Below are 27889 nucleotides of genomic sequence, written 5' to 3'. Positions count from 1 at the left end.
TTGCGGATCTCACTTTGCCCTGCTCCTAGTAGGCACCGCGCATCTCCACTCTCACCCACCCCCACCCCACCCTCACCACCCCCTCATCCCGGATGCGCCCTTGCCCCAGCCAGGCCCAGATGGGAGGAGACAAAGGGTTTTGCGAAGTAAGCACTTGGACTCTCCAGGTCCGACTAAAAGGCCCAGGCCGCGGTTTGGAAGGATGTGGGGGGAGCCCAGGTAGCCTTAATTGGGGAGTCGCGGGCGTGACGAGGTCCAGCCCCGCCGCAGGGGGAGGGTCCCTCCTGAGCCTCGGCCCGCCGTGGCCCCTCCCCTCCAGGAGCCGGGCGGGAGTCCCCGGCACGGATTGGGCGGCTCCGCGGGCCGCGCTGCACAACCAATGAACGCGGGCTGGGCGCGGCGGCCGGCGAGGGAGGGAGAGCTGTCTGGAGCAGCGGCGCCCGCGGTCTCAGCTCTGCGATCCCAATCCGGGAGAGGCGGGTGGGGCGGGGCGCGGACGTCGGGAGCCAGCCTGGTCGCCCGGCCGGCCACGGAGACGGTCGCCAGGCGCCGAGGTACGGGTCGGTGGGGAGGGGACCTGGGGCGGGGAGCGGGAGAGGACGAACGCCTGAACGTCTTCTCCGAGCCTGCAGGGAAGAGGGATGGTCTACGAGGCCGCGTCTAACGAGGGCCTCTGGGACCGCATTGGTGCGGGGATCCTCCCCCCTTTTGGGGGGCCGAATCTACCAGGTGCCTCCCGGAGCCCGCTTCTGTCTGCGCCGGCAGCCAGGAGCGCATGTCTGCGGTCGCTCCGCCATCTGCGTCGCTTCCCCAGGTCTTGTCTGCGGGACTGCGTTCATACCCGGCGCACTACCCACCCCCGCCCCGGCCGTGGGTGGGAGGCCGTGTCTCTGCAGAGTGGGCCCAGACCTGTGCACCCACGTGTGGATCGGCGCTGAGTGCTTCTCCTACGCGGAGCTCCGCTGAGTCTTCCTGCAAAAACTGGGGAGAGGCGGCGGGGGCCGGGGAGGGTGGATGAATGGGGCAGATGTGGCGTGTGGCTTTAGCTGCGCAGTCGTTCCCCTGGACGGGGCTGGGGTGGAGGGGTTGGAAGAAGCGGGCACTGCGGCTTCAGGGGCCTAATAGGCACAGAATTGGTGCTCGAAGGGTGCACACGTGCACGGGGACCTGTGTGTGTGTTTGGAGGTGGGTGTGTGTGTCACGTGGACACAGGAGCGTGCCTATGTGTGTGGGGAGTGCATGACTGGATGGCGGGTGTGTGAGGGCCGATCACATGGACGTAGGCGTGCGCGTCTCTGGGGAGGGGTATGTGTGCGTCTCGAGGGTGCAGAGGTGTGTAGGCAAGGTTATGCCACAGGTCACAGGCCTGTGTCTTTGTGGGTGCATACGGGGCTGTGTACCTGCCATGTGGGCCACGGAGTCAGGAGGATCGCACAGCTCGTGTCCTTGAGGATGCACTGGCCCCCACGCAGCCCTCATTCCTTCATTCAGCATACAGATTGAGAACCCACTGTGTGTCGGACCGTGTCCCAGGCTCACAGACTTTGGGGACCCTTGCCTCCTCCTTGGTCTCTCACCCTCAGTCCCCACAGCGGGCAGGGGGATCATTTTAAACCTCCTCCATCTGAGTCATTGCCCTGCTCAGAACCATCCTCTGGCTTTTGAGGCCTCCTGGTCTCAATCCACAAACCCCTCCAAAGCCAAGCCCTGAGTCCCAGGCCGAAAGTGGCTCTTTGTCACGCGCAGTGAGAACTTCCATCCTCTCCCCCTCTGAAGTCCTTATTCGGTGGTCACGGAAGACCTTACATACCACCTCCTCCAGGAAGCTGCCCCTTGGGTCAGGCACAGCGAATGGCTGGGCCTTCTCATCCAGGTGTAACTCTGCTCAACTGGGTACCTCTCACTTGCAGAACCCCACTCCAGCAACGTTAGCCTCTTGCTGTTCCTCAGACAGTGTGAGCACAGTGCTGCTTCACAGCCTTCGCAGTTGCTGCTTCCCCTGCCTGAAATGCCCTTCCCAGATGTGCACACTGTTTGCCTCCTCACTTCCTTCAGATTCTACTCACATTTTACAGAAAGGCCTTTCTGACCACACTATAAATAGGAACCCCAGCCCCTCACTCTTGATTCCCCTTACATGACTGTATTTTTCTCCATAGTACATACCACTTGGCATATGTCATCTGTTAATTACTGCCTTTCTTGTTTGTTGCTTCTTGCCCTTACTAGAAATTAAACTGCATGGAAGCAGGGACTTTGTTTTTGTGGTTCATGGTTTTATTTCCTGGCACCTAACATGGGAGCTGCTTATGGAGTATTTGTTGCATGAATGAGTGACTCTGGATTTGCATCCCGGGCGTCTCTCTGGCTGCTCCCTACCCTGTGAGCCCCCAGTCTGAGGCTAGGTCTCCTCTTCTTCTATCCTCCAGATTCCAAGTTCCTGGAAGGCCCGGTGTGGGAGAATTGTGACCATATTTGCATGTTAGAAATATTCCCTCTAGCAACTGGTGTGGAGGAGGGCGTGGGGTGGGGTCAGGGTATGAGCCTGGAGGTGGGGAGACGGTAATGGCAGAAGCAGTGAGAAAGAAAAGCAGAGGTCTAACTCCTGACTTTGTAAGGGGTTCAACTTAGTGACCTCACCCAGCAGTGGGGAGATCAAGGAGGGCTCCCAGAGGAGGAGATATCTGAGCTGTCCTCCAGCAGCAAAATAGAGGGAGGTGTGTCCCTGGCAGAAGGCACAGCTTGTACAAAGGCCTGGCAGCAGAACAGAGTCTGCAGTTTGGGAAGCTGCGAGTGGTGTGATGCAGCCAGAGTAGAGAGTAAGTGTGGGGCTAGGGGAGCAAGGATGAGTGAAAGGGAGAAGATGGGTTCCTGGGTTTCTGGAGAATTGGGAGGATGACATTACCTATCTCTGCAACAGGCAGAGGAGGAAGAGCAGACTTGGGGGAAATGCTAAGTTGAATGGGAACCCTGTGGGTCTGAGCTGCCCAGGAACATGGTGGGGAGGCGGCAGCTGGCTGGAAAGAATTGGGTTGGAAGTGCAGACCTGGTATGGAATATGAGGAGGGGCAGAGATAGAAGGTGATGCCTGGAGACCATCAGCCAAGATGTGCTAAAGATGCACTGAGGGTTGCCATGCCAGATTGGGCACAGAGTCCACCTCAGAGCTTGGGGCCTCTCTAGGGATGATGGGAGGGGGCGTCCTCACAGTAGGCATCCTTAAGCATGACTTGGCACTAGATGCCTGGGCCTCCCTCAAGGAGAACTGAGTCATCCCGGGCGGAGGCAGGAGCTGCAGAGGGTACCCGTTGCCAGGGTTGTCCAGACACTTGTCGGGAGTATAAACACGGCTCCTGTGAGGCAGCCTGGCGATGTCAGGGCCACCTTCTTTGTCTGGCCTGAATGGCTAGACCGCCTTCTTGCAGCCTTCCCTTCTGGCCAGATTTTGGATGGCCAGGCCATGTCCTTCTGCCTGGATGGTAGCTGCTCAACATGGCCCTGAGATTCATGGCAGCCTTCCAGAACTCAGAGTGAGATCTGAGGTGCCTGAAGTCATCCCAGAAGGGGCTGCTTGAACATTTGGACAAGATTGAGGGGCTGCCTGCTCTCTCCTGCTCTGGGCCTCCTCTGAGCGACCCAGGTGGATGGGGCACGTCCTGAGGATGAGGCCAGGCCTAGCAGGCATCTGGAGCCAGGGTCTGCACGTTGGAAGTAGCCAGACACTTTGGGGTGGGGGGCATAGTCTGAGGGGATCAACGTACCCGGCCATCCTGGAGCCAGGGGGCAGATACGGGGTTGTACGTTGTACATCAAGGCTCTCTCTCTTGGTGGCTGCTACATATAGACACTTCTTAGCCCCATATCACTCAGGCACAAACTGCTTCTCTGTCCAATCTCATCTACTTCCTTCTATAGCCCTTGGAGTTGGCAAGATGGCAGCCTCCTGTTTGATTCACATATGAGGAAACTGAGGCTCCAAGAGTCTTAGTGACTTGTCCAAGGCAACACAGCCCAAGTCTGGGAGGACAGGATTAGGGTAGCTTTTCCCAGTGAGAGAGGACCTGAGTCTGGTCATTCTTGGCTACAGGACTAGGCTGGTCCCGGGGAGGCTCTTCATGCCCATAGAGTCCATGCTGGACCCGCAGCCTGGGTCCTAGCCTGTCTGTCCATCCTTCTGTTTGCCCATATAGCCCCTAGTTGCCTACCCAGTCAGTTTCAACCAAGTGTCTACTGAGGCCTCAGTTTGGGGAGGGCCTTGAGAGCTCCCCTGGGTGGCCCCTCAGAGAGGGGTGGCGCCTGCCCAGGACACACAGCCTAGCCTGGTGGACAGGTGACCATGTGGGAAGTTCAAACTTGACCTTCTGAGATCAGGTTTCCATGGTCCCCATGCAGACCCCACCCCCCATTCTGGAGCACATGTACATGAAGACCTAAAGGCACCCAGTGCACATGAACACATTTACACACCTGTGTAGACCACACCGCTAGAGTTGTCTCCATGCTGATGCGCTTCTCTATCTGGACAGCCCTCCCACCCCCTCACAGACACACGCCATGACCCCATGACCACAGCCCACATCCCTGCTTGCTCACATTCTCTCACATGTGGACACATGCCATCAGACGCATAGCCTCAGGTGCTAGGCCCTGTCGCCTGGACATGAGGCTAGAACTTGGGACCTCCCTACTGCCTCTTGAACAGACATGCTTAGTCACCTGAATTTGATCCAGGCAGGAGGGAGGGTGGAGGGCCTGACGTCAGCCTTCATAGCCGCCTTATGCCGCCTGCACATCCATCTGGGCCACAGCGTGTCCTAGGCAATCGCAACAACAGCAGCACAACAACTCACTTTTACGGAGCTTCCCCAGTGGCAGACTCAGTCCTGAGCCTGGCATGGGTAGTGTTCACACCTTTACGCCCCATGACTACCCAGCGAGGTGAGACTGCTATTAGCCCCATTCCATAGATGAGGAAAACTGGGGTGCAGAGGTGAAGTCACCTGCCCAAGGGCCCACACCAGGAGGAGATGCAGCCTGCAGCCTGGCTTCAGAGCCTGGGCCCTTAACCTGGGAGCAGGACCCCAGGCTGGAGGAGAAAGACTTCTGCCTTGACTTACTGTGTGAGCCTGGGCCCGTCTCTGGCCCTTGCTGGGCCACACTTTCCCATCTGAGAAGAGGGAAGGAAGGGAATTAGAGGAGGATGGCTTCTTGCTGGGATAACAGCCTTAGGGAAATCATATGCAAATTGTATGGGCCAAGACCACCTGTGGCCTCTGTCCACCTGGAGGCCGCAGAGCAGAGAGCTGGAGCTCCTGACACTGATCCATTCCCTACCATAGACTGGGGCCCCAGGCTTGTTGGGGTCCCCTTTGTGAGGCTGCTTTCCCAGGCCGATTGGGGACAGCACTATAATGATCACTATGGCAACCATTCATTCAACATATATTTATTGAACTCCTATTTATTGAGCTGCAGATACCAATGATCTTATGGAGACAAGACAGACAAGAGCCCTAATCTATGGATTTTCTATTCTAGTAGAAGGAAAGGGGGCTACATGGCAGAAGGGTGAGGGGCAGTAGAGTGGTCCATCTACAGGGAGCAGTGGGATGGGCCAGCCAGGTTTGGAAGGCTCCCTTCAGCCTTGGCTTCTTCCTTCCTGCAAGTGGCCTGGTTCCTAAAGCCTCCCTGATACATCAGCTGCATTCACTGTCCCTCCCTCCCATCTCTTTCAGGGAGGACTCCTTGATACTTCAGCCCTACTCACCTTCCTCATCTCCTTTAGAGAGGCCTTCCTGATGTTCAGCCCTACCTGCTTCCCTCACCTCCTCCAGGGAGGTTTCTTTGATGTTCCAGGCCTACTCATTCTCGCACTTCCTCCAGGGAGGCATCTCTGATGCTCTAGGCTCACCAACTGTCCCCTCATTCCTCAAAGCCCGGCCTTCATGTTTTTCCTGTTGCCGGTCTGGATTCCCTTCTCCCTTGCTTTCTGCATGTCAACATCAGCTCTACTGCCTCTAGGTTTCCAGTCACTCAACACACTGTGTGCCAAGCACAGAAGTTCTGGATGACACACTTGCCCACTATCCATTTCTAAGCCTTATTGTGGCCCTAGGGAATCTGAGAAGGTCCTACATCCATGGTACAGATGGAGAGACTGAGGCTCCGAGTCAGGAAGGAGCCTGCCTCGGATCCCACCACAGTAGGTTGGCAGGCAGGATTGGAACGCAGTCCAGGATCCTCCGTGGCCAGTGGGCTCTAGTGAGCCCTACCTCCTTGACATCTGTCAAAGCAAGGTGATGGGGGAACAAGGGCTATGTTCTTTTTATTATTTATTTATTTATTTATTTATTTATTTATTTATTTATTTATTTATTTGACAGAGAGACAGCCAGCTTGAGAGGGAACGCAAGCAGGGGGAGTGGGAGAGGAAGAAGCAGGCTCCCAGCAGAGGAGCCTGATGTGGGGCTCGATCCCGGAACACCGGGATCACGCCCTGAGCCGAAGGCAGACGCTTAACGACTGAGCCACCCAGGCGCCCAAAGGGCTATGTTCTTAAAGTCACTGTGTGAGTACAGAGGAGGTTAGCACCAGACAGGAAGGGCAGAGGGTCAGGAGTCCACTCACTTCCTTTTCCTTAGAAGATGCTGAGTCTGGCCCAGGAAGGAGGAAGGGCATTGGGTGGCGTTGGGGCCGTGCTCAGCCTCCAGCAGAGATGGAGTCCCAGTTTGAGTGTCAAGGTTCAACCCAGGGTTGTGGCTGAAGGTGAGGGCTAGGGCTGGGGTCAGATGTTGGTTTGGGGTTCAAGCTGGGCTGAGTCCTTAGCCTGGGGCCTGGTTTGGGGTTCAGAATGCCGTAGGGTCAGGGTATGTGTAAGGCCAGGCCATGGAGAACATTTCCAGCCTGAGCAGCTGTGACAAATATTTTGGGCACACAAATAACCTGGAAGGAAAAAATCAGGAAAAATAAGGAATGACCTTTTGTTTAGTGGAGTTTCTCTTAACAGCCACCAAAGCAGTAGTCCCTCCCCTAATGGACCCTGTCCTAGGCTACAGACTCTGCCGAGGCAGGAAAGGGAGTAATGGGAGATGGCAAACTTGCTCTGTGGTCCTGGAGAGGCCTTCCTGGAGGAGGTAAGTGACTGGCTTGGAGTATCAGGGAGGCCTCTGCGTGACCAGTGCCCAGCTCAGCTTCCGGGCAGCAGCACTGGAATGCTCTGCCGTCAAGGGTGGGGCTGGTGAGTCACTGGGCTGTCTGCTGGGTGGGGCCTGAGCTGACCCTGGACTCTGTTTCTCCCAGTGCTGCTGGGCCTTCAGTATTCTGCCCGTGTCTCTCTGTCCTGATTCCAGAATATCAGCTTCTCCCTGTTTCCCTGTGAAGCCGGCAAGGCGGACATGACCGTACCTGTTTTACAGATGGGGATACTGAGGTCTAGAGAGCTGCTATGCAGCACAGCCAGATGAGTTCCTGAAATTCCTTTAGTTAGCAGGGACAGACTTGACTTTGGATGCTGGCAACTCAGGCAGAGGGAACAGGTAGGGCAAAGTCATGAAGGTGGGACCTAAGGGTTCTGGCTACAATGGGAGAAGGGCCTGGAAATCTGACCTCCATACTCCATGGCCAGGATTGAAGCCTTCTCTGTCCTCTTTTCTCAGGTTCCCAGTAAGGCTGCACAGAGGACCCCTTAACTGTGGCAATGGAGGGGGGCCCAGCAGTCTGCTGCCAGGACCCCCGGGCAGAGTTGGTGGAGCGAGTGGCAGCCATTGATGTGGCCCACTTGGAGGAGGCAGGAGGTGGCCCAGAGCCTGCCAGAAATGGTGTGGACCCTTTGCCAAGGACAAGAGCTGCCTCTGTGATCCCTGGTGGTGCTTCAAGACCCCCCCTAGCCCGGCCCAGCCTTTCATCTAGGAAGTTCTCCCTGCAAGAGCGGCCAGCAGGAAGCTGCCTGGAGGCCCAGGCTGGGCCTTATGCCACAGGGCCTGCCAGCCACATCTCTCCACGGGCCTGGCGGAGGCCCACCATTGAGTCCCACCATGTGGCCATCTCAGATGCAGAGGTTGGTGGGGCAGAGCTAAGGGGTCCTCATGAGCTTTTCGGTAGTCCTCAATGAAGATGATTTTCTGTTCTGGCCCCCGCCGCACAGCTGCCGAGCCTTTGCTTTTGCATACCCCCCAGAGTTGAGGAGCTTGCTATCTCACAATATGGCTCTTCCCACCAGGGGAGCTCCATCTGAACCTATCACGGGAGACAATCACTGCCTCTTATAAGTCCCACCATTTCTACCCTTACACCAGGCCTCAGAAATAGGCTCCTCCCTTATCCCCCAAGAAGTCCTCTTAGAGATTTGAAGATAGATAGTATGTCTATCCTCCCCACCCAAAGTCTAACCTAGCTTTAGCCCCCACTTCTAGTCCTGATTCTTAGAGTCTCTGACTCAGAAGCTGCCAGCATGCTTCCAGCCTCTGTTCTTGCTTCTGTTCCTCTGACCCACTGGCTCTGTCCTTGCCACTTAGATCTAACAGTGAATCCTGGTACCCAGCGAGCAATCTACTGATTGCAGAGGCTGGGCTAAAATTTTATGCCTGAGCCGGGGCTCTGGTCTCCTGTCCCTAAGGCTCTCCTCATCTTTCTTGTCCATGCAGCCAAGACCTTGCATTTAGCTGCTTCTAGAAATACTTGCTCATGTGTTTCTCACAGATGTAGGTCTCCCAGACACCAGCATTCAGGCAGGAATCAGTGCATTTTTCTTTCACCACTTCCTAAGGAGTAGAGTACAGCCATGGCTCACCATTCATGTTTGCAAGCACTATCCAAGGCCTTTGTCACTTTTGGTGGCATGGACACTGCCATGTTTCCCCCATCCAAACTTGAAAGGCTGATGAGATGTGGGGTCTGAGAGTGAGGGGCCCAGAGCCAGGATTGGGCCCTGAACAGGCTTCTGGGGTGGGATCAGTACTGCCTCTGGGTTAAGCTTTACCTGATGCTCCCCTCTTTCTCCCTTCCTCCCTACCCTCAGGACTGTGTACAGCTGAACCAATACAAGCTGCAGAGTGAGATTGGCAAGGTAGGACTGGGACAGGCCGTGGGGACTTCTCTCTTGAGGCTTTGTGGAGGCAGCCTGTCAGGATCCTCTGCTCGAGAGTTCCTCCTCCCCCGGGAATGTGAGGTAGAGCCAGAAAGGCCCCAGCTTAGAAGTGAAGAAAGTTTTGTCCTCTAGGAAATACCCAGGAAGGGGTGGGAAATGATTCCCCATTCCTGGTTCCTTAGTTTTTGATGGAAGACAAAAGGGGACTGAGGGAGCATAGAGCTGTGTTGAGCCAGGCAGAGGCAGTTACCAGGGCGCAGGAGTCCTCTCCCTGTCTGCCAGAAACGTATGCCTGCTGGTGGCCAGCTGGTGGTGGGGGTGGAGCTGGGCTGTGGGGGGAGGGGGCTGGAGCTGTTCAGGCTGCCCATTCCCTGAACTAGTACTGTGGGGCGGTGGGGGGAGGGGGCGGTTGCCCAGTCCGGGCGGGACTGACCAGTGCCTATTTCCAGGGTGCCTACGGCGTGGTGAGGCTGGCCTACAACGAAAGTGAAGACAGGCACTATGTGAGTCTGGGGGTGGGAGGGAGGTGTTGCCCTGGCCAGGCCCCAGAAGCCTGGGAGGTGGGCAGGGGTTGTGCTGGGAAGACAGAGGACAAGGCTGCTTCTAGAGGGAGTGAGCTCCTGTCCCTAAGGGTATGCTTAGTAAAAAGAGGAAGCTTCTTGACCCTGAGAATATGCCGGCAGAGGCTGGGCCCCTCAAAAGCTTATTGGGGAAATAGGGTAAGGCCTAGACTCAGATATGGCCACTCCCTAACACAGCTTAACCACACACCTAGGCCATACCTTCAGTTCTGGCGGCAGTCACCAGTGTTCCTTTGTGGACCTCTGTCCACGTATAACCAGCCTGTTCTAGCTTCTGGTGGCTACACACGAGTGACATTTCTGCCCCTCCCTCCTCAGGCAATGAAAGTTCTTTCCAAAAAGAAGTTACTGAAGCAGTATGGCTTTCCACGTATGTATCTGCTGGGTCCTACGCTTGGGAGCTCCTTGCTCCTTGCCTGGGGGCAGAGGAGGAGGGGCCCTCGGTCCGTAGCTAGTTTTTTTAGGACTGGGGTAGAGGTGGGGACAGCATGAGCAAAGGCCTGGTGGTAGGAGTGTGCTGGGTGGGTTGGGGACAAGACCATGGTCTTACAAAATTCTTGCTTGAGGCTGGTTGCAGGGCCGTGGTGAGGCCCAGCTTCCTGCCACAGGGGCTTGACTCACTTTCCTGGTCCCAGGTCGCCCTCCCCCAAGAGGGTCCCAAGCCACCCAAGGAGGACCAGCCAAGCAGCTGCTGCCCCTGGAGCGAGTGTACCAGGAGATTGCCATACTGAAGAAGCTGGACCATGTGAATGTAGTCAAGCTGATCGAGGTAGGAAGCAGTGGTGAGTGGGTGGGAACTCGTGCCCAAGTCCCGTGCTTAGGAACACTCAGCACAGACCTAGGGTTCTCACTGGAGTAGATGTGGCTAAGGCCTCTGAAGACAGTGCTAGACTTGGGGTGGGGGCTATAAGGAGGTGTCTGGGGTCAGTTTAGCCTGGTCTGGGATGTTCTCAAGGTCTCAGTGAGGGTAAGGGACTACCTAGAAACAAGAGGTGAGCCCCTTGTCACAGTAGGAGGGGAAAAGAGCTCGATGTCACTTGGTGGGCCAGGGTTGAGGGTCAGTGATTTTTGAGGCCTCATCTGTCTGATGCCTGCACAGTTACTGCTCCGTTGTCTGGGGTCACTGCAGAACCTCCTGGGGGGCCCGGGGCTGGTGAGTACAAGGAAGTCTGGGACTCCCACCCCATGCCCCCCACCCCTGCTCCCATATCTGTTCCCTCTGACTAGGTTTTGGATGACCCAGCTGAGGACAATCTCTATTTGGGTAAGTGACCCAGCTCGTTCCCAAAGTAGCTTACCTGGGGTCAGTCCAAGGGCTCCCCAGGGACACACATGACCTTCAGATGGGCTGTGTGAACATGTTCTCAAGCCCTGAATTCCCTTGCCCATCCCGGCCTACCCAGGCTGAGAATATCCAGTTAGATTCAACAAATGTTCCTAAGCCCCCACTCCACTGATCAGAGAGAGAGTGGATCAGGTAGTTGCAGGAAGCAGGCTATGTGATATGGGTTCCCAGATCCTGTCTGATAGTTCTGTGCCTCAGTTTCCTCACCTGTAAAATGGGGACAATGTGTCTACCTCATAGGGCTGATATGAGGAGTAAATGAGTCATTATATACAAGATTGTTGTTAATGTTAATTTCATGGCTGGGTTTAGGGGCCCTGAAATGGGGCAGAAAGAACACTGGCTTAGGAATTAAAGCCAAGGCTTTAGTCTTCACTCCCTGACCTACCTGCCTATCTGCTATGACCTTTAGGAAAATTCCTGCCCCTTCTCCGAGCCTCAGTTACCCACCTCCTTCCCAGAAAAGAAATCCATGCTGAATCAGATAAGGCAGAGCCATAGTAAAACTACTCGCACCCATTTACTTCCTCTGATACCCTGGCACCCTTGTCCCATCCTTCCCTCAGGTATGCTTGGATGTCTGACCCTCTCCTACCTTCCAGAATAGGGAGGGACCTTGGTATCACCTGCTTTGCTAGCCTGGCTGCACCTTACTTACTTTTTCTTTTCTTTTCTTTCAGTGTTTGACCTCCTGAGAAAGGGGTGAGTTTTCCTTCCCAATCAGTCAGGCCAAGTCTGATCCAGGCCTTCTTTTCCCTCCCTGTGTCCCTAGTCCCAGGGTCAGCTACTCTAGGACAAAGCAGAGGCCAGCGCCCTACCCTTGGGGAGGTCTGGTCTCGGGGAAAACAAGAGACCAAGAGGACAATTCTTTGAAGTCTGGTGGGGGTCAGTGAGGCTGGAACATTCAGAGAGTCCTCTGAAAGAGAGGGTGGATTTTGAGCCAGGCCTTAAAAAACTGGAAAGATTATGAGGGAGGAGAGGGAGAAGAAAGAAGCGTTTCTCAAGCAAATATGTAGAGATGAGGCTCTTACCTGGATTCAAAGCACAAAGAGTTCTTTCAGCTTTACAAGTTTATGAGTTGGGTGGGTGGGACTCCGTTTGCTGCCATTTATAAGAGGGGAAGCTGAGGTTCAGAGTGGGTAAGTGGTTTGCCCAAGGTCACACAGTTCTAATTCGTGTCTGCCCTATTTGGCCTTCCCAGGCTATTTGCAAAACAGCAGACATGGGGTAATGGGCACAGGCCTGGGTGGACCAGAGGCCCTAACTGTCCAGACCTTGAATATATGCTATGTTCGGCTTGTGATTTGTCTCTCTGCGGGGAGTGGGGGGTGCCAAGAGTAGCATCCTTCTATTAAGATTCAGAGGCTTTCAAACATTTTTGGCCTTCATTCAACTTAATATGTTTTACATTGCCATCCATATCTATAACTGAAACCAAAGTTTTACAAAACATATCTTTATTAATGTGATATACTCTAATAAATTCTACTTCATTAGAAAAACAAAGCATTAACCAACCAATAAATTGATTTCATGACGCTTTATTAGGTCTAGACCTACAGTTTAAAAAACACTGGCATCTTTACAACAGTTTGGTTATGGATAATTAAGTACTTAAAAGAAGGAATACCAAGCCAATCAGAAATTAAGATAAAGCTAATTTGCAATTATAAGGATTGTAAAGGAATATTTGGGTCTGTGTGTGTTTTAAGTGTTTCATTATATAGGAGAAATAGCTAATGTCTTGGGTTCTGGGGAGCAGTTTGAGCATAGAGGGCTCCCGGGACGTCCCGAGGGGCCGAAATGGCCCCGCCCTTGTCCCCCTTCACCGGCTGTCTGCTTTTACTCTTTCGGACTCAGCTGAACACTGCTCCTCCCATCCCTTCCTGTAGGCCCGTCATGGAGGTCCCCAGTGACAACCCCTTCCCGGAGGAGCAAGCTCGTCTCTACCTGCGGGACATCATCCTAGGCCTTGAGTACTGTGAGTGAGGGGCTGCTTGCACCCTGTAACAGGGGACAGGGGAGGGAGACCCCGGAGGGGTGGAGCCCAGGCTGAGCTGGCGCTTAGCAGTTCTTGTCAGTCAGCGCTGATCTACCAATCAGTTTCATTTGGGGGCGTGACATGGGCTGTGGGCGGGCCGAGCTGCTCGGGTGGGAAGGGGAAGGGGGCGGTGGCTGACTTCCCTGGACGCGTGCCGGCTAGTCGCCGTCAGGTCGGGCTGTCCCTTGGGTGTTCTGTGTCTATATCTCTTCTGCTGCGTTCCTAGCCAGGTCTTAACCTGTGCACAGGGCCTCAAGAGATGTAGGAAGAGATTGATGTCCAGCTGTCTGTCCTGTCATGGGTCCTGTGGGTGAGGAAGTGTGTGTTTTCCCGTGAGGGCCCTAAAGTGATGCGCGTTCAGGACGGAGGATGTTAGCTCAGACTCTGTCTGTGGAGCTCACTTATTCACTCATTCACCTCATTCATATATAAGTACCTGCTGAGTGACAGCTAGAGGCGAGGAGATGACAAGACCCAGATGTGAACTCGGATCTCCGTCTAGTGGGCGGAACAGAAACTAAGCAGGCAGATTGAGTGCCGTGCCTACTAAGTTTGGGGAGGCACAGGGCTGTCAGAGCACTGAGGGAAGGCTTCCTGGAGGAGGCCGCTTGTGACCAGGGTCCTGAAGACCCTGGCCAGGCTTAAGGGGTGGATAAGAGAGAGTACACCAAGCAGAGAGAACTGCACAGCAGAGGCACAGAGGGGAGGGGCATGTCCTATCTGAGAATGGGGAGAAGTAAAATCTGGTTGAAACGTGGGGCTGAGGGTGGTGAAACCGGATGCTGGAAAGCTCTTCAAGCCACACCCTGAGGGCTGGCAATACCTCCACTGAGGACTTTCCTGATTTTATCCTGTCAGCATTGTAAACCCCTGAGGGCTTTGGGAAGGGAGGGGCATGATAGGATTTGCATCTTAGAAAGCTCTTTCTGGCCGCTGTGTGGTGGCTAAATAAGGACAACAGGTGGCCAGCTGGTTAGGAAGGAGGCTTTTTCTACAGCCCCAGTGACAGATGGTGAGGCCTGGATTAGGACAGGTCAGTGGGGAGGAGACATGAAGGAGCTGAGCGGGAACAGCACTGGATGACTAATTGGTCATGGGGAGGGAGGTCCTCAGACACCTAGGTTTCTAGGTGAAACAGGAGTGATGCCCATCTCTCTCAGGAGCATATTCTCTCCCTGAACAGGGTGAGGACCTAGCTGAGATAACAGGAACAGGATTATCTTTATCTCATTTGAGTCACTCCAGTGCCCCCTAATTAATACTCTCTTTGTACATATGGGGAAACTGAGGCACACAGAGTGGAGGGCTTTGCAGGAAGTCCCTATCAAGGGTCTAGACTTATGGGAAGGGGGCATTTCACCCTGGGTGTGACAAGTGGCAGCACAACCCTATACCAGGTTGGCTTCCACACCTTCCCGTCCTGGCCCCTTCCCTTTAGCTGAGGGCCTGTTGTCTCCCATGCTGTGTTCTTCACCCACCCACCCAAAAACAAACTAATCCCATCTGGCTTTTGGTTAAAGCCTTATCAAGACTCACCTAATCATAGTGAAGGGCTTCCCAGAGCCCATTGGTCAGAACCAGGGGCTGGACAGGCAGATGAATGGAGGCACCAGGCCCTGAAGACCTTCCTTGTGATTCTGGTCCTCAGAAGGGAGGGTCAAGGCTGCTTGGGGAAGGCTCTGTGGTCAGGGAGCTCAGGCCTGATTCTTATAGATGGGGCAAGTGCAGCAAACAGGTATGAGAAGCTGTCAGATCTGGAATATATCTTAGAAGTTGAGACCATAGGACTTGCTGATGAATAGGATATGGGGTCTGAAAGAGGGAAGAGTTAGGGATGATCCTGAGGTTTTGGCCTGAGCAGTTGATAATGTGCCATTAGCTGAAGCTGAATAGGAAAGACTAGAGGAGGAACAGGGGTCTTCTGTTTTGTTTGTTTGGTGGTGGTGGTGGTGGTGGAGTACGTTGCTGACAGAGAAATCAAGTTCTGAATTAGACATGTTACTAAGAAATATTGAGATTGACATTGAGATGTTTACTGGATATCCACATGGATAAAGAGCCCAAGTTCAGGGGAGAGGCCAGGGTTTGAGATAAGAATTTGAGACCATTTTTCCATGGTCAAATACACAGCCCCTTGAGCCTCTGCACTCCAGTGGGTATGTGTCAAATCTCTTGTGTGCACCAGGCACATAGGAGGCAGTCACTACAGGACGACTGGTTTGGTTGTTATTGTTTTGTGACACTCACTCCCTTGGCCCCTAGCCTTCCTCTCCTCCACCTCTCCTCGCTTCTTTCCTCCTGCCCTTTCCATCTTCCCTCCTCTTCAGCATCTTTGGATCTGTTGGTCCAGGGGAAGATATTTGCTGAGTAGGGAGCCCACAAGTGGGTAGCTGGGGTAGAGTCAGTGGCTTCTCTCAGCTGGGACATCTCTGGCCATCTCAGCCTGAGATGCCATTTTTCCTGTCAGTCCCAGACCCAGGAAGCAAGGTGAGCTCTCAGCCTACTGCAGAACGCTGCTCCTTACGCCAGCCATGTTCATCCCAGCAGTCCCTCTCTCTCTCTCTCTGAAACCCCTTCAGCCCAGAGTCCCTAAGCCTGAGGGACTACTTCTGCAGGATACCTCACTGTTCCACCCTAAGTCCAAGAAGGAAGAACATCTCTAACCAGGTTGGGTGGGGGAAGAGACTAGGGAAATGTTTTGACAGGCTTTGGCACTGTAGATAACATGAGAGAGGGCCAGAGATGGCCAATGGAGAGCCTCCTTTCCCGATTTCCTCTGATGGCCCCCCTCAGCAACAGGAGTCTTGATTGCCCCAGAGAGCACTCCATTTGGAGTCCAAAACTCCTAACAGTCCAGTCCTGGCTTTGCTTCTAACAGCCTGGGCTGGCCTTGGTGTCTCCACTGCGTAGTGAAGCAGAAGGCCCGAAACTCCCTTTCGAGGTCCTCCTGAGATGAGTGCGTGCATGGACTGGGATGGCCCCACTCCTTCTCACCTACACTTTGAGATGGCCTTCCCTGGCCAGGTGAGGGCAGGTGGGGTGGGGGGCTCCAGGCATTGGTCCCCACGCCAGCACTCAAGCTGCCTCTCTCTGCAGTGCACTGCCAGAAGATCGTCCACCGGGACATCAAGCCGTCCAACCTGCTCCTGGGAGATGATGGGCATGTGAAAATTGCTGACTTTGGCGTTAGCAACCAGTTTGAGGGGAACGACGCTCAGCTGTCCAGCACAGCCGGGACTCCAGCATTCATGGCCCCTGAAGCCATTTCTGATTCTGGCCAGAGCTTCAGTGGGAAGGTGGCTTCTAGGACCTAGGCTGAGTTGGGCTTCAGGTGGAGGGGTGGGATAGCTTGTAGTGGGGCCTCATTTCCAACCTGAGGGTGTCAGGGTCCTTATGTCTCAGGAGTGAACACTGAACATGGTCCTCTCCTTCCTGTTTGCCTCTTCCTGGAGTCTTGAAAAACTCCTCAACTTTGGCCTCCTCTCATTTTCCAGCAAAATGGCCCCAAGTCTCCCCTGCAGATATTTTCTGCCAGCTGCTCTGCGCTGAGTACGGGCCGGGCTGTGGAACAGACAGAGCCCAGACAGCCCAGCTCTCTGTCCTTCTGGAGATGGTGGAAAAGAGCAGGAGAGCTCATGTTTGGGAAGAAGCTGGAGGCTCCCCTCAGACTTTTTGGAGATGGCAGGGTTTGAACTAGGCCTTGAAGAATGGGGAGGATTCGAGCATGAGGTGGAGTCCAGAAAATGTACAAGAGCTCTGAAGGGCACAGGGAAGGGGGCATGATGGTGCTTGGGCAGAGCTTAGAAGGCCTGGGGGCTTGTGGTTCCTCCCTAATTGACAGAGGCAGTGGGCACAGCTTTCTGAACAGGGGGCTGCCGTGTAGTGTGTTCCCCTGGGCACATGCCTGTTCTCACCTGCCAAGGAGGCAATGGTCAAGAGGCATTTGGACATGTGTGTGGGTGTGGAGCTCAAAAGAGAGGTCAGGGATGTAGACAGAGATTTTTTTTTAAGAACTTCTAATTTTGATATAATTCCAAATTTACAAAAATTGCAAGAATAATACAAAAAAACTCCCATGTATCTTTTTACCCAGATTCACCGATTATTGACATTTTGTCCCTCCCATTTACCTTTTCACCATCTCTCCCTATATTTATGTGATTCATATTACATTTTTCTGAACCGTTTGAGAGTTAAGTTGGAAACGTTATCCTCCTTTACCACTAATTATTTTAGCAGATATTTTCTAAGAACAAGGACATTCTCTTACATAACCTCAGTATGATTATCAAAATTAGGAAGTTTATCACTGATACAAGACTATTATCTAAATGACCTTATTCACATTTCATCAGTTGTGTGGATCCTGTCCTTTAATGTCCCCTCCCTTTTTTTTGGTCCAAGATCTGACCCAGTGTTAGTCACAGCATTCAATTTTTATATCTCTTTGGGGTCCTTTAATCTGGAATATTTCCTCAGACTTTCTTTGTCTATTCTGACCTTGACATTTTTGAAGAGAACAGTCCTGTTACTTTATAGAATGATGTCAGTTTGTGTTTGTCTGGTGTTCTCTGGTTCCCTGGTTGGATTCAGATGAGGCATCTGTGGCAGGAATATATAGGTAGACATTTGAGAATCATTCACATATGAGGGAAAGTGGAAACCAGGAGAGAAGATGGGGTTCCAGAAGGGGAGAATGTAGAGAGAACAATGTTAGAACCCGGGATATAGGGGAGCTGTGAGGAGCTGTGGAGGTGACCCAAGGCCAGGGCCTTGGTATGGGCAGGGGCTGTTTCTGGTGTCAGAAAGAAGGTAGGTGGTGACTTCTCCAGTGGATTATCAGGAAAAGGGATGACGAGCTGGTTTAGTGAGTCTAAGTTTAGTACATACCATGGTTTCTGGGGTGCACCATGGGTACAGCAAATGTGACCCTGTAGGTAAAGGTAGTTTTGCACCTGTTGAGATAGAAATGCATCTGGTTGGGGTCTGTTACAAGGAGACTCGGAATCCCTGAGAGGTAAGGGCCCTGTTCTGGTCATCCCTGTGTCCTAGTGCTCAGCACAGGGTCAGACATAGAACAAGTGAGTGGGAGTATTTGTTGAGTGAATACACGACTGAGGAAGGAGTTTCCCAGTATGCCCACGGGAGGCTAGTTGAGTGAGGGGTCTTGGTTCTTTTTGGGGGACTGATGTGATCTTGTTTCTTCCTAGGCCTTGGATGTGTGGGCCACTGGAGTCACGTTATACTGCTTTGTCTATGGCAAGGTGAGTGTTGGGTGGGCTGGCAGAGCTGGGCAGGCCCACACCTTTGGCATCATGGGCTGGGCCTAGCTGAACCAGGATCGATGACAGCTGCAGTCCCTTCCTTTATGTCCTAAAGCAAAGTGACTTTTGAAAGGGCCCACCTGGCTCAGAGAAGACTGAGGGAAAAGCTTTTTTCTGTTTTCTCCTGACCCTTGGGAGGAGATTCATGTGAAGGAGTTCCGGGACAGCAGACATCCCAATGGGAGGTGTAGATGGTGGTGTTGCCACCTCTCCACCAGAGCACTCCCTGTCCTTCTGGCCCTTGATGCCATTCATTCTTTCTTTCATTCACTCCTCCTTCCCTCCCTCCCTTCCTTCTACAAATCGTCCTTAACTTTTGCTCTGGGTCAGGCTGGGCCTTGAGAACTGACTTGGCGGAAATCCCTGTCCACAGGTGCTCCCACTCTAGTGACTGCACTGAGAGGCAGGAGGGAATCTCAGTGAACGTGTTCTCAAACTCCAAGCCCTGGAAAGGGAGGCCTTTCTGCAGGTGGCTGTAAGGCCAGTGGGTACACCCAGCCTCGTAGTTCCCTCAATGACTCATTTGTTCAGTCACTATTTTTTGAGTACCTACTGTGTGCCCTGAACAAGTTAGACAAGGTTTCTCTCATCTGTTAAGGAGCCCAGAGCACCCCCCCAAGAGATGGCCGCACCAATAGATGGGGTCAGTCCTCCAGGGCAAGTTGAGGCCCTGGGCCTGCATCCTTTCTCTGCTTCTCCACCCAACAGTGCCCATTCATCGATGATTACGTCCTGGCCCTGCATAGGAAGATCAAGAATGAGGCCGTGGTGTTTCCTGAGGAGTGAGTTGCCCATCAAGGGGGCTCCTGCCCACCCCCAGGGAGTCGTGTCTGAGTTGTAGCAGAGCATTTGCCCTTTGAAGGCCCCACCCCAGCCTGCAGATCCTGGAGGTGGGGGTGCTGTTTCCTGGGAGGGGCCCCTGAGCAGATGGAGGGGTGGGACTGTAGAGCAAGGTCTCAAAGACATCTGATTGGATTCCATTGTACAAATGGAACTCTGAGACCAGGAGTTGGGCACAAATGACCCCAGGTCACGCACTGACACTGCTCCTTCTCTAAAGTCTTACGTGGGGTTAATGGCATCAACCTTACACACACCCTGGAACCATGGGGAACCTCTACTTTCCTCACATGGGGTAGGAGGGCTTCAAGGTAGCAGTGTGCTTCTCCATATTGTAGATGGAAAAGTGGAGGCTCCGGAGGAGAGTTATCAGTGGGTCTGGGATTTAAAGCCACTCCCTCCTCCCCGTCCCTTTGTTTGTGACTGAGGTCTCTGAGCCCAGAGCGACTATTTGGAGAGGTCTCCCTGCTCATCTGTGGTTCTTCTCATTATGATATTGGCTACCATGGCTCCTTACTTTTCAGGGCCCTACTGCCATCTGATCAAAGTCCCCCAGGCAGGTCAGAAACCAACCTGGGTATTGTCCTCAATGACTCCTGCTCCCTTGTGCCCACTTCCAGTCTGGTCCCCAAGCCCTGTTCAGTCTACTTCATATATCTCTTGAATCCGTTGCCACCTGCACCCCTAACCGGTTCTGTTCTCAACCTTGTCTAGCCACCTTGTCTTTGGTCTCCCTGCTGCCAGCCTCCTTCCAGTTCAGCCACCACAATCAAAGTCCAGGGCGACCCTGATATGGCACAACATATCTCACCATATCTCCTGCTTAAAGTTTTTCCAAGGCTTCACAAAGCCCACACGAAGAGGCCCTTTCCTGACATTCAAGGACCTCTGCCACCTCCTCCCACACAGCACTAGCCAACTAGATTCCATCCCTTCCCTATAATTGTCTGTCTCTGTACCTTTCCTCCTGTTGTACCCCATGCCAGAGCTCTCTTTCTTCCCAGCGCAGGAGTTGTAAAAGGGATTAAGTATCTAGGACAGCAGAGCGATCCAAAGTCAACAGTCCCAAGAGTGAGTTCCTTCTCTGTAGGCTTGGCCAGATGGGCTTCCCAAAAATGTTGGTGGTAAAGAAGCCTGGAGTTTGGGCAGAAATAGTCCAGGCCAATGTGGGGCTGAGAGTGCTGTTCCCTCTTCCCCTGAATCTCTTATCCCTGCCCTCACTCTTCTGGGTAGCAATATGTCAACCCACTAACCTCTCTGGGCCTCAGTTTCTCCTCTGTCAAATGAGAGTCTTTCTTGGCTACCTCCTAGGCAGAGAAGAGGATAAGATGGCGAGTGGGGCAAAGGCCCCTGATGTCCCATAAAATGACTCTTCTCACATTATCCTCACCATCTCTGCCAGCCAGGGGGTGTCCAGTACCCCTGGACTGCATTTGTGTTTGTGGCTCCTGCCTCCTGAGGGAGATGGCTTTATTTCCTGCTCAGGAAAGAAGGATATCCATCTACTTGTTCTAAACTCCCCTTCTACCCTGGTACCTTGGGGTATCCCTCTTGCTCTTGAAGAAATGAGGGTTGGGTGTGACTCTGTCTTTTCGTGTAGTATTCAGGGAATCCCAGAGCAGGTGGGGATTGAGAGGTGGGCAGGAAAGAATCCTCACTAACTATCTCTCCCTCATCTCCTTCCTTCCCCCCTTTTAGGCCAAAGGTCAGTGAGGAGCTTAAGGACCTAATCCTGAAGATGCTAGACAAGAATCCTGAAACAAGGATTGGGGTGCCAGACATCAAGGTTGGGCAGCCAGATGTCTTGGGCTGGACTGGTCTTGGACACAACAAACAGGCCTCAGTTTCTCCTTCTAGAGAGCCCTACACCAAGATATATAGATTATATATTGGGTTTGGATTTGGGGTTTGTGGGCTTTGGGTCCCCTCAAGGCAATTGCTGGTTGAATGCCCATGGTCCATTGCTGACGGTATCTGTCTATCTGACCTCTCCCTGCCTTCCCAATTCCACAGTTGCACCCCTGGGTGACCAAGAGTGGGGAGGAGCCCCTTCCCTCAGAGGAAGAGCATTGCAGTGTGGTGGAGGTGACGGAGGAGGAGGTGAAGAACTCAGTCAGGCTCATCCCCAGCTGGACCACGGTGGTAAGGGGGTGAGGGGCAGAAGGCTCCCTTGTCCTGGGAGGGCCTAAGGAAGACATTGCCATTGCCTGAGACTTGCTCTGTGCTGGGCCTTTTTGGGGGACAGAGGGCCATCTGGTTGGCCAGCCCCAATGCTGATCCATACTGAGGCCCTGCTAGAGGGTAGTGGGGAAAGAGGTCATGTTATTCAGCCTCATGGTAGGGAGACCAGGAGACTTGGTGAGGAGAGTGAATGATTTTAAAAATACACTGCCTTCACTGAGTGTCAACATTCACCATGACTAGAAGAGGCATTTTCTTCCTTCTCCCCAGCCCTCTCTTCCCCTTCCCCTTCCCCTCCCTTCTCCCCACCCTCCTCCCTCTTTCCTTCCCTCCCTGCTCCCAAGCACTGTACTAGCTGCCAAGGACATGATGGTAAGAAGGCCTAGGAAGTTTTTGAATTGGAGAGGTGGCCCTGTGCCCTCTGGATCCCATCCATGTGCTCTCTCCACTTTCCTCTCACAGTTCAGTTTTTTTCATCTTCCTTTGGACATCTTCCATGTTAACTGTTGGAAGTTATTCATGTAGCCCCTTGTGGCCACTTGGGGTTTTTTGGGGATACTGAGAACCATGGCCTGCCCTGCACTGAGGTATCATAGCAAGTCGGGGTAATCACAAGGCAAAGGGAAAGTTGATACCTGTGCTGTAGGTGACATCAGGCCTGGGCACATCAGCCCTCCTTACTGGGTCCAGGCCCAGCTAGAGCCAGGTGGCCAAAGTCCTGCTCATTCCTATGATCTATAGAGCTCCAGGACTCTAGGAGGGCCCTGGAACCAGTCAGCTCCCATAGGGTCTCTATTGCTACTTCCTTGGTCTTAGCCACTATTGTCCCTCTCCTCAACCACTGGAATGGCCTCCCAAGTTGTCCCCTGCTTCCACCCTCACCCCCACCATGGCTGCTGCTCAATTCAGCAGGCAGGGTGGTCCTGGTGACTAATCATGTCACTTTTCAGCTGAGACCCTGCTCACTTAGGCTCCCATATCACTCAGAGTGAGAGCCACAGTCTTGACTTCCCTAGAAGACACTGCGCAGACTGCCCACCTCCCACCCCTATCTCCCCACTGCCTTACCTCTCTTCTCCCTCCGTTTGCTCAGCTCTAACCATGTGCCACATAAGCTGCTGCTCCAGAACCTTCCTTCCTGGGGGATGCTCCTGCCCAGATATCTGCAGGGCTCACTTCCTCACTCCCTTCAGGCCTATACTCCAAAGTCACCTCAGTGAGAAGTGAGCCTTCCCTGGCCCCTTATCTAAAATTCCCACCTCCTCTTTGTCAACTGTCTCCTTCTACCTTGTTTTCTTTTTTTCTCCTTAGCCCTTACCACTAACTAGCGTATATTTTACTGATCTGTCTTATTTACTGCATGTCCCCCCAACTAGAACATAAGCTCCACGAGGGCAAGAATTTTTGCTTCAGTGTGGCGCCTGTGCCTAGAATAGTGTCTAGCAAATAGTAGGCCCTCGATAAATAGTTGTTGATTGAAAGAATGAATGAATAAATGGGTAAAAGAACAACTGAATGCACCCCCACACTAGGCGTGTGTGTGTGTATAGGCAGGGGCCTAGAACCGTCCTTGCTGCAGGAGGAGGGACAAAGTCAGAGAACCAGGGTACAGCAGCGTCTCCCTGCCCAGGCATCTCCCCCAGGCCACTGTGCAGCTTCCTCTCTGCTCTGCCTGCCACAGCCTCTCCTCCACGCCATCCTTCCCACCTCAGCTGTAAGGCATTTCCTGATTGCACTCCTCATGTCCTCAGGATAAAGCCCCTGCTTTCAGCCTGGCATTCCAGACCCTTCATAGTCTGCTCCTGGTCTCTGGGTACCCCCATGTACCAGTTGTGCTGAGCTCCTCACCAGTCCCAGAATTCACCCTTAACCATCACCCCCTGTGCTGTTGCCATTTCCTCTGCTTGGAATACTCTTCCTTTCTCTGCTGACTGAAAGGGAGTCTCAGCAGGGCCCACCCAGGAGCTTTCCCCTTAGGGGGTCAGAATGGAGGCTGCCAGTGTGTCTGGGAGCCTGGGGTCCTGTGTTCCTCACTCTGGTGTGTCCTCCCCAGATCCTGGTTAAGTCGATGCTGAGAAAGCGTTCTTTTGGGAACCCATTTGAGCCCCAAGCTCGGAGGGAAGAGCGATCTATGTCTGCTCCAGGAAACCTATTGTCGTAAGTACAGGTGGGCTGAAGCCTGCAAGGTGCTCCCTGGGGTGGCTGGGGGCTGTGGTATATCCCCGCGACTCTCACTGTCACTGGGCTGTGTAGGCTGAGCCTGGAGCGTGGGGACTCAGCCAGGTCTCAGAGGAGGGCCGCATTCACACCTCTGCTCTCAGTGCATGGCAGCCTAGTCGAGGTTTGTAGGCATCGTGTCTGCTCCTTGTAGAAGGCTGCCTGTCTGTGGAAGGAGAGGCACTTTTGCTGACTCTTCCTGGCCTGGGGGACTATTAGCTTTCCTGAGTAGCCCATGCTACCTCCAGCTATTGCTGAGGCCATGTGCTCAGGCATCACTTTGTAAACACTTGTCCAGCGATTAAATATGGACAGGCTGGCTGATAGGGCCAGGGAAGAGGAGCTCTTGTTTGCCAAAGGCTCCGTACTGTGAACCAGGCATGTGCATTCACCACCTCCTAGGAGAGGTCAGAAAAGCAGTTCCCCAAACCTCTGTGAGCCTCGTCCTCAGCTTTTCCACCTTCTTCTATTAAAATAAAAGTCAGTTTGGGTTGCCAAACAAGGCCTGCTGGAGTTTGTGCACAGACCTGCAGAGAGAAAACTGTGAGGGGATCCTGGACCAGAAGGTGGTCCTGGGACATTGGTTGCCTTCCTCTGGCCTGTGAAGGGTATGCAGAGGGGAGACATTGTGCACCCCCCCCAATCTTCTGCCTCTCCCACCCGCTGTGTGGAGAAGGCATGCTCCCTAGAGAGGTGAGTGCCAGACGTTGTCCAGGTACCCCAGCCTCTCCAGAAGGAGTAGCATTACTTGTGCTGTGCAGGGTCCCAGACACTGGTTTTTTGTAAGTGGGCTCTTCAGAAGTGTCAGGTCCCATCGTAGTGGACAAGCTGGTGTCTGCTCCAGCCAGAGGTTGCTTGCACTCGGTAAAGACCATATACAACAGCTTGCCATCCGCTTGACAAACTTCCCAGCCAGTGGAGGTTGAGGGTTGGGCCTTTGGAGAGGCCTTGACAGAACTGAATTTATTTTCAGTTCCCTGTCTCTTCAGTGAGGTGGCCAGGGCAAGGAGAAGGGGTTCCCTGGGCTCCTCTAAGTCTGCAGGCCTCCATGCTGGAACTGGGTTTAGTGTAGGGGATCACATATTTTGCATTCAAACAGAGCCACTTTTGAGAGTGAAAGAGGAAGCTGTTACTAATTATGGCAGGACAAAAGGCATTAAGTAGGACCATGATGATGAACAAACCTGGATGGCTGGTTACTCTAGCTCCGTGCCCATGGCTCTGCGCCCCCTAGTGGTGGCACAAGGCAGTCACAGGCTAAAGACACCTAGTCCATGTCTGGCACAGAACTGGGTCCCAAGAATACCACTGAACAAGGCAATCATCGATCATTGTCCTTTCATGGACATATTAATGGGGAGAAAGGCTAGTTTAATCATATGGACTGTGAAAGGATTGGGGTTAATCCTTTTCAGCTATAAAATTCTATAATTCTGTGACCCAAGTTTAATTTTGAAAAGCAGGTTTTACCAACCTCATCAAAGTCCCAACATTTGTCCTTGATAGACTCTGTTTTTTATGCTTTGGGATAATTGGTGAAGCTCTACAGTAGAGTTAAATGGGATTGATTTTTTAAATACCAAAACCTATTCATTCGTCATTTTAAAAAGAAAAATCTTAGGGGAATAATCAGATACAGGAATCCATTAAATATGTGACAGAATTTCAAGACTGATAGGTAGACTCTGCCCTGTGAACAAGGCAAAGAAAATACAAAACCAAAGCCCCTCTGCCCAGGATGAGGGGGGCTGAGCTAGGCCACCATGGAGGGCGTGTGACCCAGCTGGTACTAAAGGATGCAGGGGAGTCAGCTGGCTCAGCTTGTGAGCAGCTCTGGAAGCCAGGCTGGGAAGTCTAGACTTCATCTCCAGGCAACAGGGAACCACAGAGGGTTGTGGGCTAAGACTAGGGATAGGGAGACCGGCAAGGGGCCACAATGCAGGGGGCAAGACTCAGGTGAACTTGGGGAAATGGTGGCAGGGGGTGGGGGAGGGCAGGGGGCAGTGGTTGAGAAACTGCGGAAAGGAATGGCTGTGTGTGTGTAAGAGTGTCTTCCTGAGTGCATGTTCTGACCCCTGAGGTTCCTCTGCCCCTGGTGTCCCCTGAACAGGAAAGACAGGTGTGGTGAAGGGGGCAAGAGCCTGGAGCTCCCCGGCGTCCAAGAAGATGAGGCTGCATCCTGAGCTCCTGCATGCGCCCAGGGCCACCGGCAGCACGCTCATCCCACGCCTCCAAAGGCCCACTGCCCTCATGCCGACAGCCGCCCCTGCGGGCAGGGGGCTGAGGACTGTGGCCCCTCTTCCGGCCCTCCTCCTTCTGTCATGCTGCATGACCTCAGCGCACAAGTCCAGGGACAGGATTGGAATGTTCGTCATCTGGGGTTTGGGGGGCAGGGATCCCATGAGGCCTTTCTCCTTGTCCTGGCTTTCCCTGGTGGGACCCATCCTGTGGGAAAGAGAGGTACCCATGGTGCCTTAGAAAGCCCACCCAGCTAGCTGGCAAGGCAGGAGGGAGGAAACCAAGCTAGCAGGTGAGGCCTGGTTTGCCACCACAGCAGAGACCTCCCACTAGGAATCAGGCAGGCCTGGCTCAGTTGCCTCATGCACATGGAGGGCTGTACCTTGCCCACCTCAGGGGGGTCCTGCAAGAGCTCTTGTCTAATGAGAATGCTGATATGGAGGCTCTGAGTCCTCAGGGGATATTCCTGGGTCTCACTGAGGCAGGAGCCAGCACTAGAGAATTCAGATTCCTTTTTTGTTGTCTTTTGCTTTTAACATTGTGGCGGGAGGGTGGTGGTGTGTAAAGGCCCGCTTGGGAACATCTGAAAAGCTCTCCCACAGCTTTGGGTGGTCCCCAGCACACTCATCATTATTTGGCAGCCAGGTGGGGTGGGCTGACCTTCCTTGATTGTTTCGCACTCGGCACCATCTGGAGAATGGGTTAAATGAAAGTTCTGGGCAGAGGCCTGAGCCAGGAGCACCCCCCTTCCCTGCCCAATTCACTCCCTCCCTGCATGGCTCCTCTGTAGAAGAGACACCAGGGGAGGCCCGACCAAGGGCCCTGGACTCACAGGGCTGTGGCCTTGCAGATGCTGAAGTAACTGGAATCCACCTCCGCTCTGACACTGGCCTGCCCATCTCGCCCCAGAAACTGCTCTCACATTCCTACAACGAAGGACAAACTGCCCAGGTTGGAAGGCAGCAGTAAAAGTGGGACCCTGGTGGGATGTGCATGCTGGCAAGTGGCCACAGGGGCCTCCTGCCACTGCCTCACCCCCAAGACAGTTGACATTTGGCCTGCACAGAGCTGGTGTGCTGGAGCATGTGTGTGGGCCTGGCTATGCTGGGGCAGACTCGATCTCCCTGGGAAGATCTTCTCCCAGAGAAGATCTCCCTGGGATCCGTGCCTGGCTGGCTTGGCATTTACTAACCAAATGCTCAAGCGGTTGACCCCCAAAGGAAAATAAAACAGGCCTCAGATACCTCCCCTGAAAACATGGGCCAAACAAGGGATTTCACACCCTGTGTGGGGCTCCTACTGCAGGAAGGCTGGTGCTGAAAAAGAAAGGGGGGTGGGGCTGGAGGAGCGTCTGTGTCCTGCTCATCTTTGTGCCTGTGGGTATATGTCGCACCTCCACGCACACGCATGTGTGTGCCCGTCCGCTGCACACAGCACACTGCATGTCTTGCACTGGCACATGCATCTGTAATATAGTTTCTAGGTGTCTTTAAGGCTATGAGCAGAATGTGGCTCATTGTCAGTGGGCCCACATTTCTCCCTGGCTCCTCTGCACTAAGGCATTGTAACCCAGGGCTTAAAAAATAATTCAGTACTATTTTTAAGAACACTTTTTTAGAGTTCATGGGAGGCTGATCACAGATCCACAAGTTTCCTCGAGCATCTCTACACTGGGGCCTGGAGGGTGGGAGTCTCAAGGGGCTACGTCAGCTGGGCCTGCCCTCGCAGACCTCAGAGGTGGGCCTGGCTTGATTGCCCATGTCAAAGCCTGGATGGGGTGCTCACCCCATCACCGAGGGTTTTGGTTGGCCTTATTGTTTTTGAATGTAGCACAAGTGATGCACAAACTCAGTAAGAGTGTTTTAAAAATTAACTTCCCAGGAAGTGAGTTAAAAACAATAAAAGCCCTTCTTGAGTTAAAACAAAAACAGAGCAAAAACTTTGTGTGTACATTTTCAATATCTGGATGTGTGCTCTTCACTCACCAGCTGGACCACTGGCTTTGCTAGTTCTGGAAGAGTCTGAGCAGAACAGTGG

The 27889-nt window shown here is 53.4% G+C and overlaps 1 protein-coding gene across 3 annotated transcripts; it reads left to right on the top strand.

Annotated features, from left to right (window-relative positions):
* The first annotated feature begins 450 nt into the window (after window positions 1–450).
* On the top strand, window positions 451–27838 carry CAMKK1 (calcium/calmodulin dependent protein kinase kinase 1). 3 transcript variants are annotated; one of them, XM_087854695.1, is made up of 16 exons: window positions 451–554; window positions 7656–8056; window positions 9017–9064; window positions 9535–9588; window positions 9985–10036; window positions 10302–10435; window positions 10894–10930; window positions 11692–11713; window positions 12904–12992; window positions 16149–16348; window positions 18263–18316; window positions 19085–19158; window positions 20915–21002; window positions 21230–21358; window positions 23451–23564; window positions 25725–27838. In XM_087854695.1, the coding sequence occupies exons 2-15, from the start codon at window positions 7697–7699 to the stop codon at window positions 23556–23558; spliced, it is 1449 nt and encodes a 482-aa protein (XP_087710821.1). In that variant the 5' UTR covers window positions 451–554; window positions 7656–7696; the 3' UTR covers window positions 23559–23564; window positions 25725–27838. The 3 variants fall into 3 exon arrangements, with proteins under 3 accessions (XP_087710821.1, XP_045629407.1, XP_045629408.1); XM_045773451.2 differs by having other exon boundaries at window positions 23451–23554; window positions 25725–27837; XM_045773452.2 differs by lacking the exon at window positions 451–554 and adding an exon at window positions 6334–7535 and having other exon boundaries at window positions 23451–23554.
* The last annotated feature ends 51 nt before the right edge of the window (window positions 27839–27889 follow it).

The sequence above is a fragment of the Ursus americanus genome, chromosome 23, assembly GCF_024610735.1.
Source record: "Ursus americanus isolate L20-20 chromosome 23, mUrsAme1.1.p, whole genome shotgun sequence".
NCBI classification, from domain to species: domain Eukaryota; kingdom Metazoa; phylum Chordata; class Mammalia; order Carnivora; family Ursidae; genus Ursus; species Ursus americanus.
The sequence above is the reverse complement of the archived record's forward strand: the minus strand, read 5'-3'. Positions and strand labels throughout refer to the sequence as shown.

What these genes read in the sequence shown, in the direction of transcription:
- CAMKK1 (XM_045773452.2), top strand. Translation starts at nt 7,697, where the DNA reads ATGGAGGGGGGCCCAGCAGTCTGCTGCCAGGACCCCCGGGCAGAGTTG. An exon ending in GAAGCAGTATGGCTTTCCAC is followed by an intron (nt 10,037 to 10,301) that starts GTATGTATCTGC and finishes TCCTGGTCCCAG; the next exon opens with GTCGCCCTCCCCCAAGAGGG. An exon ending in TCCCCAGCTGGACCACGGTG is followed by an intron (nt 21,359 to 23,450) that starts GTAAGGGGGTGA and finishes TGTCCTCCCCAG; the next exon opens with ATCCTGGTTAAGTCGATGCT.